At 37.8% G+C, this 10641-nt stretch overlaps 1 protein-coding gene across 1 annotated transcript; it reads right to left on the minus strand.

The window, feature by feature from the left end:
- Positions 1-243: 243 nt before the first annotated feature.
- On the minus strand, positions 244-717 carry LOC145585931 (mitochondrial import inner membrane translocase subunit TIM17-3-like). The gene has a single exon (XM_081642632.1). The coding sequence runs from the start codon at positions 715-717 to the stop codon at positions 244-246; it is 474 nt and encodes a 157-aa protein (XP_081498758.1).
- Positions 718-10641: the final 9924 nt, after the last annotated feature.

Below are 10641 nucleotides of genomic sequence, written 5' to 3' on the forward strand. Positions count from 1 at the left end.
TTCTAAAATCATCATAGTAGTTCGTATTATAATGCATTCACTGTATATAAAAAAAAAAATAACAATTATGTTAAAGTGTGTAAGACTAAAATTAAAGAAAATCCTTCAAACTAGTACTAATTAAAGGCAATATATTAAGGCATGCAACATATAATGAGCATGCATGTCCTTGCTTGCTCGTCCGTAGACTTCTTGACCTAAAAAATAAAAAACCACCAGGATTCGAGTTCTCAATTCTCATCGCTATCTACTTCTTTTCCTGACGAATGAGTAGTCCTTAATATAATAGTTTTTTAATGCAATCTTAAAGCCTAGATCAACGGTATAGATGCCACCCCAAGTGAGGGCAGCGAGCGAGGCAGAACGAACACCACGAGGTGCCCACATGATAGCTCCAGCAGTGGCGACTGAGATTGCTTTATCGGTCCAAACAGTCTTCTGACCACGGTATTTATAAAAAAGATAAGACGGAATGTCAATTGCCAAACAAAAACAAGCAAAGAATCCCCCGGTGCGGACGCTGTTAACGCGCATTGCATTGATTCCGCCACCAAATGACTGCGATCGGGCCAAACCCTTGAAAAAATGGCACAAACTCCCACCTAAGGTGCCGAACAAGAAACCTGAGCCAACACTTCCAGTAAAGAATTGATAGTCATACTCTCGTCTTTCGACCATAAACTCCAAGTAGCTCGGAAGTATTTTATAGTCTTCCATATTTTTTAACCTAACCTGTCACAACACACTGCAAGTTTCAATTATGCTTAATTAAGAAAAACAAATCATATCATAATATAATCCGATCCAACTATGGTTTATCTACTGATTAGAGAACTACTATTATTCTTTTAACACATTAATACATTATCAGATCAACCAAATTTTATTCAATTATCAAACAAAATTTTAGGGATATTGTTATGGTTAATTTTCAGGCTCATCTCAACGCATGACCAAAGGGACGATGGAACAGCAAGCGCAGCATATTTCCCTCAAAACACGGGTTGACCAAGTCTCAAGTAAAATTCAACTTAGGCAGTTTGTTTCTCCTACTTTGAAGGGATAGACACGAGACCTAGTCAAGAAACGGCTCCCTATTATTAAGGAGGACGTTGAAGCATCTCCAACGGCTCTCCATCCAGCTCAGTTAACCTAGCTCGTTTAAATATAAATAGCTAATCACTTGTATCATTTAGCATCATATCATTCGCTACGACTTAGCACTTAAATTATAAAGCTCTCATAGCACTGTAATCATCAGTTTTTTATAGTGAATCGGTGGTCTTGCACCCACCCGCAGTTTTTCCCGCATTTGGGTTTTCTGCGTCATCAAACACCTTGTCTTTTATTGCTTTATTTTACGCTTTCTACAGCTTATAACTCTAGCCGTCGTACGTCCCAGCCTTAGGACACCCTTTGGCGAAATTTGGCATAAACAGATATTATGTGATTTAAATATCAAATCAGGCTCATAATTTTCTTTTCATAATCTTAGTATTTTGAACCAATAGTTGAGATTTTCGAAACCTGGCCTATACTTAATAAATTAAATTAGATCAAAGATGAACCTTTGAATGGTTACTACTCCGTAAAAACAACTTACCTCGAAGCTGCAAAGAAAAAATAATTTGTAATGGAGAACGTCAAGTGCGATGTTGAGTTTGCTTCAAAGGAGAATTGAGATGAGATAGAGGAGGGAGTAAGAGACAGGAGGACGAGACACTAGTTTCATGCGGTTTTTTTTTTTTTTTTCCTTATTGACTGAGCAATTTAATGGGTTGGAGTCTGGGAGACCTTTTAATAAAAACCCTAACCTGCCCCATGTTCAGATTCGTCCAATAAATCTAAAATTTTGAGAAAATTAAAATTTATCTTATGATTGATTTATAATTAATTTTATCAACAACATTATTCATTATCTATTAATGAAAAAACGATATATATTAATGTATAAAATTAGAAATTATCATGTAATTTTTTTTTTTTGAAACATATCATGTAATTTTATTAAAAGAAATTTAAAATTAAAACGTAATTTATAATATACAAATGTAAATGATAAATTTTTTTTTAACACCCTATGTTTAAATGGGAAAGATTTTTTTATCGTGTAATTATCAAAATTAGAACTTCATAATTTACAAATAAAACATGTTCCCTCAAAAAAACATATGTGTGATAAGTTAATAAAAAAAAATGGTATGATTATATGAAAAAGATTTGTTTTCAAAAAAAAAAAAAGATTTATGATTTTATAAAATATTATTAAAGAGCCAGACCCAGGCAATCAAGCTGATTGGCAAAATTTTGTCAATCAGTCGTCCTTGTGGGCCCACAGTGTACCAGATATTGCTTTTATATTCACTTGTATTTCTCTTGCTAACTGACGGAATATGGCCGTTAATGTGGGCCAACCAAAGTCGCAAGAAACGTCGTTACATCCAAAGCAAACGGTTAATTTAATATTTTAATCCCAAAATACGTGTTTCTTTGATTTTGCTTGTGGCGACATTTTCATCCCAAATTGCCATCTTCAGTCAGATTTACTGGCAGATCCTCGTGAGTTCGGAAGATGACATAGGAGAAGGTTCATCATGTCCACAGAACTATAATTGCGTATTCGTAATCCGAGGTATTAGGATTTCGGTATTTGTTGTTAAATTAGGTTTGTTGGTACAAATTAGTGTTGTTTAGATTTGTTTTTGGGATGTCGGGGTTAGCTGATTTGCTTAAAGTAAGATTATGTGTTTGTAATTTATAGTCAGTATTCATCACGTGTTACAATCTTTGGGCACCTTGGCTGGTTCATTTTGTAGAATTATATGGCAATTTGTGATTGCAATAAATTGCGATTGTAATTATTAGTCATTATTCAGGTTACCAAATTTAATTTTTTGAGTTCAATTATGGTGTGTGGTTAAGGTGTTAATTCAGCATCATTTACGTTAGTTCATTACGAAGTTCTGATAAGGTGATAACAATACGTCTAAATTCAATTGACGACGTTCTAACACAATGGGACTATGGTACCGAAATCAGCTCGGAGAATGCCGTGGCATCTTAATAAGTCGTGGAATACAAATAAATTCAAGACCAGAAGGTTGCAGAAGATGATGTCGCTGTAAAATTTAATTACAAAAAATCAACACCATAGGTTGGAGAAGATGAAGTAGTTATTTAATTACAAAAAATCAACACCACATCACCGAAAAGATCGTGACTGCTTTGACTATCTTAGCCGTTAGTCAACAAATTTGAGTAGAAACTTTCGTGTGAGCACCATCCGTGGAAAGTTACAAATTTACCCCAAGCACTTTGATACATTTACTGAAAATGCCACCTGATGTGCATATTAAGTCAATCAGGCTGATCAACTAGTATTTCCTCATTATTAAAACATCTTTATCTTACAAAAAATTGATTTCGTTTGAATTGAATGATAAGGTAATGAGGATGAGCGTAATTCGTAAAGCAAAAATTTGAAAGTTTAAGGAAAGCTAGAGAGTTTCAATCATCAAATGGACTCTCAGGGTGTCTTGTAGGATTTATAATCAGAGCAACTCTATTTTCTTTTTGAGTCCAAAATTGTAAAAAATTAAAGGTTATATCCACAATTATGGACTAATTTCACAGGGTTCAATTTGAGAGCAAGTATTGAACAATCTTGAGATTGTTGAGGATGCATCTTAAGGTCATATAATATTATCAATGATTATACTGATTTCGGTAGTTTAGACTTGATGTATGTTGAAAAATCTCATGGTTGAAAGAGATGCATTATGTGGTCATATAATGTTATCTAGAATCATATAAGACGACCACTAGTCGGTCATATATAGTCCCATGGTGGCCTCTAGTTGATAATGGATAGAGGCGTAAGCTGTAAACAAAAAACTTGGTAATTGAAATGCAAAGCGGATGGTATCAACTACCCTAATGTAATTTCATGGTGTTGTGTGGTTTTTGGAAGACCCCGGCCGCCTTGTTTCTTTTCCAGTTCAAAAATCATCCAAAATTTCCACAGCTTTCAAAATGGAAACCCGATGTTGAAAAGTCTCGGGATTATGAAAGTGCGTGACTACTAATCAGTCATATAAAGTCATGTGGAGGCCTTGAGCTGTTGATGCAACGAACGGAAGCGCAATTGTAAACCAATAATTTTATAGTTTATAGGCAAAGCAGATACATCCAATCACCAATAAGGATTCTCAGGGTGTCGTGGGGTCTATGAGAATAATTCCAATATGTTTGATAGGCGTGTCGCGTACCTAACAAAAATTTCGAAGTTTTGAGACCCGATGTTAAAAAATGTCGTGGCTGCAAGGGAGGCATCTCGTGGTCGTATAATGATATTTGGAAATATATACGAAGTATGAGTAGTATGACAACTAATCAAAAAACAAATTGGTCATATATAGTCCCATGGTGGCCTTTAGTTAATGATTACGGCGAAGTTGTACATTAAAATTTTAATAGTTTAAAGACAAAGTCGGCATTACCAATCACCAATCATATATTGTTTATTGTATATAAAAATTAGTCCGTCATAATAATTTATTTCCGCGTTCTTAACTTAACACGACGCAAGCTCGATAACGGGGTCTTAGAATACGGTAAAGTTTCAGCTCAATGGATCAACTGTATCGTTTTAAATCTTTAAAGTCCAACTCAGTATCACGGCCCAATAACAAGATACAACCATTTTAGTTATTTTTTTTTTACACTACCATTTTAGTTATGTTAGCATACAACAAACTAACTAACTTTATATTCCCTCAAAAAAACTAACTAACTTTATATTGACCAAACCCTCATTTTTTAAACATTTTATTTTGGCAAGCTAAGAGGTACACGCTAGGGCTGAGCAAAACAACCCGAAAACCCGTTCCGAAACCGTTTCGAAAATTAGGGTACCCGATCCGATAACCTTAACGGTTCGGGTACCCGTTCCGATAATTTGTTATTGGGTATGGTTATTGTTTATGCTAAATTTCGTCAAGTAGGATTTGATGTGGGATACGGGCTACGGATCAACTAAATTAAAATAAGGAGCATGGAATGCGGAATGTAAATAACAGAAAAATAAAGGGAGAGGGAGGAGACATGATATGGTGACGCGGAAAACCCCAATGAAGGTGGGTAAAAACCGTGGGTGGCAATGAGGCCACCAATCCACTATAGTACGGGCATAAAGCCAATATTTACAAGTACAATATGTGTATATTAATTGATAACAATAAAGCATATATAGAAGTAAAAGTAATCAGCAAGTACGTGGTTTTTGTAGTATGATCAGGGGGATTGATTGGTTGTAACGACTCTTATGCAGGTTTTTAACATACCTAGTTTCAAGAGGGATAAAATTGGTCCCAAAACTATTGATGCTATTTTTTATTGGCTATGCTTATCAAAGTGCAGCTTATCGTTTCTTTGTTAAAGGTGCTAACGACTCTTATGCAGGTGGCCATATCATTGAAGCGAGAGATGCTGAGTTCTTTGAGAACATTTTTCCTTTGAAAATGTCTCCTTCTAATGATAGTGGATTACATGCTAGTAGTTCGGTTAGTTTACCTATTGCTAATGCTCCTATTACTAACGGTGATTCTGTTTTGGAGCCAAGGAGAAGCAAAAGGGCAAGAAAGGAAAACAGTTTTGGTCCTGATTTTATTACTTCCTATTTATCTGAATCTTCCTTAATTGATGATGATTTTGTGCATATATTTGTTTTGGAAGATGATCCAAGAACCTATGATGAGGCAATGAGGTTAGTTGATGCTGTTTTTTGGAAAGAAGCAATTGATAGTGAGTTACAATCAATTCTCAATAATAACACTTGGGAATTGGTTGAACTTCCTAGAGGTTGTAAGCCCATTACTTGTAAATGGATCTTTCGGAAAAAGTTAAAGGCCGATGGATCCATAGACAAGTATAAGGCAAGGATAGTGGTAAGGGGTTTTACTCAAAAGTTTGGCATTGATTATTTTGATACTTACTCCCCTGTTACTAAAATTGCAACCATTAGGACTTTAATTGCTCTTGCTTGCATTTTTGATCTTGTTGTTCATCAAATGGATGTCAAAACTGCGTTTTTGAATGGTGACTTGGATGAGGAGATTTATATGGTCCAACCTGAAGGGTTTGTTGTTCCAGGCCAAGAGAACAAGGTTTGTAAGTTAGTCAAGTCATTGTATGGGCTCAAGCAAGCTCCAAAGCAATGGCATAACAAATTTGATAAGACTATGACTGGTAATGGTTTTCATGTCATTGAAGGTGACTCTTGTGTTTATTTTAAGCATGATAGTCATGGTTGTGTAATTATTTGTCTTTATGTGGATGATATGTTGATTTTTGGGACTGACTTGGATCGAGTAAATGAGACAAAACGGTTTTTGAGTTCGAATTTTGAAATGAAAGACATGGGTGAGGCAGATGTGATTTTGGGAGTAAAAATCAAAAGGACTCCAAAAGGCATCTGTCTTAATCAATCACACTATGTTGAAAAGCTTCTTAAAAAGTTTGACTCATTTAATGTCGATCCAGTCAAGACTCCATATGACCCAAGTTTCCACCTAAAGAAAAATAATGGTGATCTAGTTAATAGGTCTGAGTATGCTCGAATTATTAGCAATGTTATGTTTCTAATGAACTATACTAGACCTGACATTGCTTATTCTGTTAGTAGGTTGAGCAGGTACACTCATAACCCAAGCAGTGATCACTGGATTGCTCTTAGGAGGTTTCTTAGATACCTTAAAGGTACTGCGGATTGGGGTTTGCACTACTCCAAATTTCCTGGAGTTTTGGAAGGTTTTTGTGATGCCAACTGGGTATCCGATAATGATGGAGTTAACTCTACTAGTGGCTATGTCTTCACCCTTGGTGGTGCAGTGGAGCTGTATCCTGGAAATCTTGTAAGCAATCTTGTACTGCTATGTCTACTATGGAATCTGAGTTTATTGCTCTTGAATTGGCAGGTCATGAGGCAGAATGGTTGAGGAACATGCTTGCAGATATTCCGCTGTGGGGGAAGCCAGCTCCTTCAGTTGCACTTCATTGTGATTCGCAAGCTGCTATTGCTGTTGCTCACAACCATACCTATAATGGGAAGAAGAGACACATCCGTCTGAGGCATAAAGCCGTCAGAAATCTGTTGTCTGAAGGGGTGATATCACTGGACTATGTTAAGTCCGAAAAGAACATTGCAGATCCGTTAACTAAAGGCCTATGTAAAAAACTAGTTTTGGAAACATCGGAAGAGATGAGGCTAAAGCCCGTTGTATGAATTGTGAAATAGTGAACTCCTACTCACCATGAGTTCAAAGGGGAACATTATATAATAATTCGGAAGCACATTTTATTTTTATTGGACCATCTCTAGATGTTTGTTGTGCTTAGCTACAAATGAGAAGGAGGTTGAGCATATGGCTCTTAATGAACCCATATCCATAGTTTTGGAGGTGTGTTGTAGCTCACACTTGATGGAGTTCACCTACTTAGGTGTGGAAGTGTGGCCGCTTCCTATGAGTATTTTGTGGGCTTATACTCTAGAGCACCTATGAGCATCCAGGCTGGACGTATGGCCAGTATAATGCGTCATCTTTATTCGCGAAATTTCAGAATATTATACATGTTCAATTGTGTGGCTCAAAGTGACGGGTCCCTAACTCCCTATTGAGTTCAAGACGAAAGTCACTTGGTAGGTGAGGGATCATAGCTTGATGTCCACTATGTGTTAATTCAAGTCGCGAGACATTGACACTTATGCAATTGTTTTGTTTTGCCCAGAACTCATCTTTTCCTTCCTTTCTTTTTCATATCTTCGAACCTGTGGGGGATTGTTGGAAGTTCTTGATATAAAATAAGAGGGATGGGGAAAAAACAAGAGAGAGAGAAAAAACAAATGAAAGGGGAAAATCCCATATTGGTTGGGGGGAAAGGTTTTTCCTTGTTTTTATATTGTAGTGTCTTAACACTACTTAGTTGATTGAGTGGGAGTTAAGTGTTACTCCACACACACACGCGCGCGCGCGCCGAGCCGAGTCGGGTCGGGTCGGGCTTGGGCCTCGGGCCTCGGGTCTTGGGGAATGCGATGCGCGGGCGTGGGTACTTGTTATCTTTTTAGAGAAATTTTATTTCCTTTTCTTTGTTAAACAAAATATTCTTTTTTGTCTGTTGGGAATATTCTTTTCTGTTTGTTGGGAATATTCTTTTCTGACTGTTGGGATTACGGAATTAAGTCAGTCATTAATCCCTTGATTATAGCTGACTGATTAATTCCTTGTTTCTTGCCTCGGTTATTGACTGACCAAATGAATCTGGTCATTTTCTTGGCCGGATTCTTCCCACCTTTTATGCTTCCCGTTTTTCCTCTGCAGCCTATAAATACTCGATGGTTTTTTCAGTCTAAACACACAACACATTCAGTTATCTCTCCTCTCTAAAATTATCTAAACACGAGTTTCTTCTGTTCTGTTTTCTGGGCAAGTATTCTGAGTTCCAGTCGGGTTTGTGAGTGCACATAAACTCCGGCGCCGTACTTATCCTGGAGGGCGACCGCTTCTAGTCTACTGCACCGGGAGGTAGCGCGGAATCGTCTTTTAGGTCAGTGGTTTTCCACGACGCGGCTATTGTCACTTTGGTTCACGCATTAAGAGATAAGTTATTTCTGTTTTTATTGCTTAGCTAGTAGTATAACAGGGTTCCTAATAACATGTGGGGGGAGGCTATTCTTTCTGCTTGTCATGTTTTGAACAGGGTTCCTCACAAGAAGCTTGACAAGACTCCATACGAAATATGGACGAATCGAGTGCCAAACCTGAAATACTTAAAAGTGTAGGTATGCCTACTTTTGCTAGGCACCCCCAAACCTGAAAAAATCACCGAGTATTTATAGGCTGCAGAGGAAAAACGGGAAGCATAAAAGGTGGGAAGAATCCGGCCAAGAAAATGACCAGATTCATTTGGTCAGTCAATAACCGAGGCAAGAAACAAGGAATTAATCAGTCAGCTATAATCAAGGGATTAATGACCGACTTAATTCCGTAATCCCAACAGTCAGAAAAGAATATTCCCAACAAACAGAAAAGAATATTCCCAAAAGACAAAAAAGAATATTCTGTTTAACAAAGAAAAGGAAATAAAATTTCTCCAAAAAGATAACAAGGACCCACGCCCGCGCATCGCATTCCCCAAGACCCGAGGCCCGAGGCCCAAGCCCGACCCGACTCGGCTCGGCGCGCGCGCGTGTGTGTGTGTGGAGTAACACTTAACTCCCACTCACTCAACTAAGTAGTGTTAAGACACTACAATATAAAAACAAGGAAAAACCTTTCCCCCCAACCAATGTGGGATTTTCCCCTTTCATTTGTTTTTTCTCTCTCTCTTGTTTTTTCCCCATCCCTCTTATTTTATATCAAGAACTTCCAACAGTCTTGTGTGTAGAATTATATCCTTGCAAGATTACATAAGAGATTAAAATATAGTAGCAAGGTGGGAGTATTTGTAGTGGAATGTCCATGTAGCGGTAGGTCAAAGGGTTTGCGTGCTTTACATATTGTAGTTCTTGGGATTATCAAGAAGGTTTGAGATGAATAGAGTATATTATGTAATGGGATTAATCATGGGTGAGTGGAGTGGAATCTAAAGGATTATATATGGAAACGCTATACGTGGGTAATGGCTTTAAATTAAAGGATTAAATATAGTAGCTTGGTTATGCATTTTGGTAATGGAAGATCTAGATGGATGGAAATACGGGTGTGAAAGAGCAATATATGATATGGCTAGAGGGAGATTACATATGCCGAATTGAACCCTTTATAGGAAGAGGGCTTTCCTATTTATAGAGCTTTAAAGTAGCAGCATCGTGGTTGTGAGATACTTCGGGTGGTTGTTGCATGATTTCCTCCACCACATCCTCAAATAGTGGGAGTAGCGGTTATCCCTTTTACTTGGTCTCCAATGAACTTGGACTTGCTTAGAGTGTAGATACGTAATAACAACTTTGAAGAATTATTCTTGTTGACCCATTGTCCCTCCTTGATTCTAGGAAGCACTCGTAACTATCTTGACCCGGTCTTGTAGCGTCGATCGTTGACTATCATTATCGGTCAACCATTGTACAAAATTACCCCATAACAATAGCCCCCATTTTCTTAGTTGGAGTACGGCAACAACTAGGAAAATTATGCTCACTTTAATTTTGACTTCGTCTTCATTTTGTGTCATTACCTTTGTGTCTTGACTCTTGATGCCTTCGTCGTTGGTCTTTTTAGAGGTCATAATTTGTTCATATGTAAGCTTAAGTTGCTGCCATATCAATGTCAATGATGTAATTGGACGTTGTTCGTCGAGTCGAAAGCTAGTGTCAACTTTGGAAGCAAGTGTCGTCGATGACGACGGACGAAAGATGGTCGTCGACGAACAGAAGCATATATCGTCGACGAATGAATGATGGTCGTCGACGGAAGGAAGTTGATGTTGTCAACGGGCGGAAGGCGGTCGTCGACAGACGGAATGCGGTGTCGTCGACGGACGGAAGCCGGTGTCGTCGACGTCGACGGACGGAAGCCGATGTCGTCGACTGACGGAGGGTAATATATATCGTCGACGGACGGAGGCTAATATCGTCGACGGATGGAG

This window comes from Chenopodium album, chromosome 16 (genome assembly GCF_948465745.1).
Source record: "Chenopodium album chromosome 16, dcCheAlbu1.1, whole genome shotgun sequence".
In the NCBI taxonomy this organism is placed as follows: domain Eukaryota; kingdom Viridiplantae; phylum Streptophyta; class Magnoliopsida; order Caryophyllales; family Amaranthaceae; genus Chenopodium; species Chenopodium album.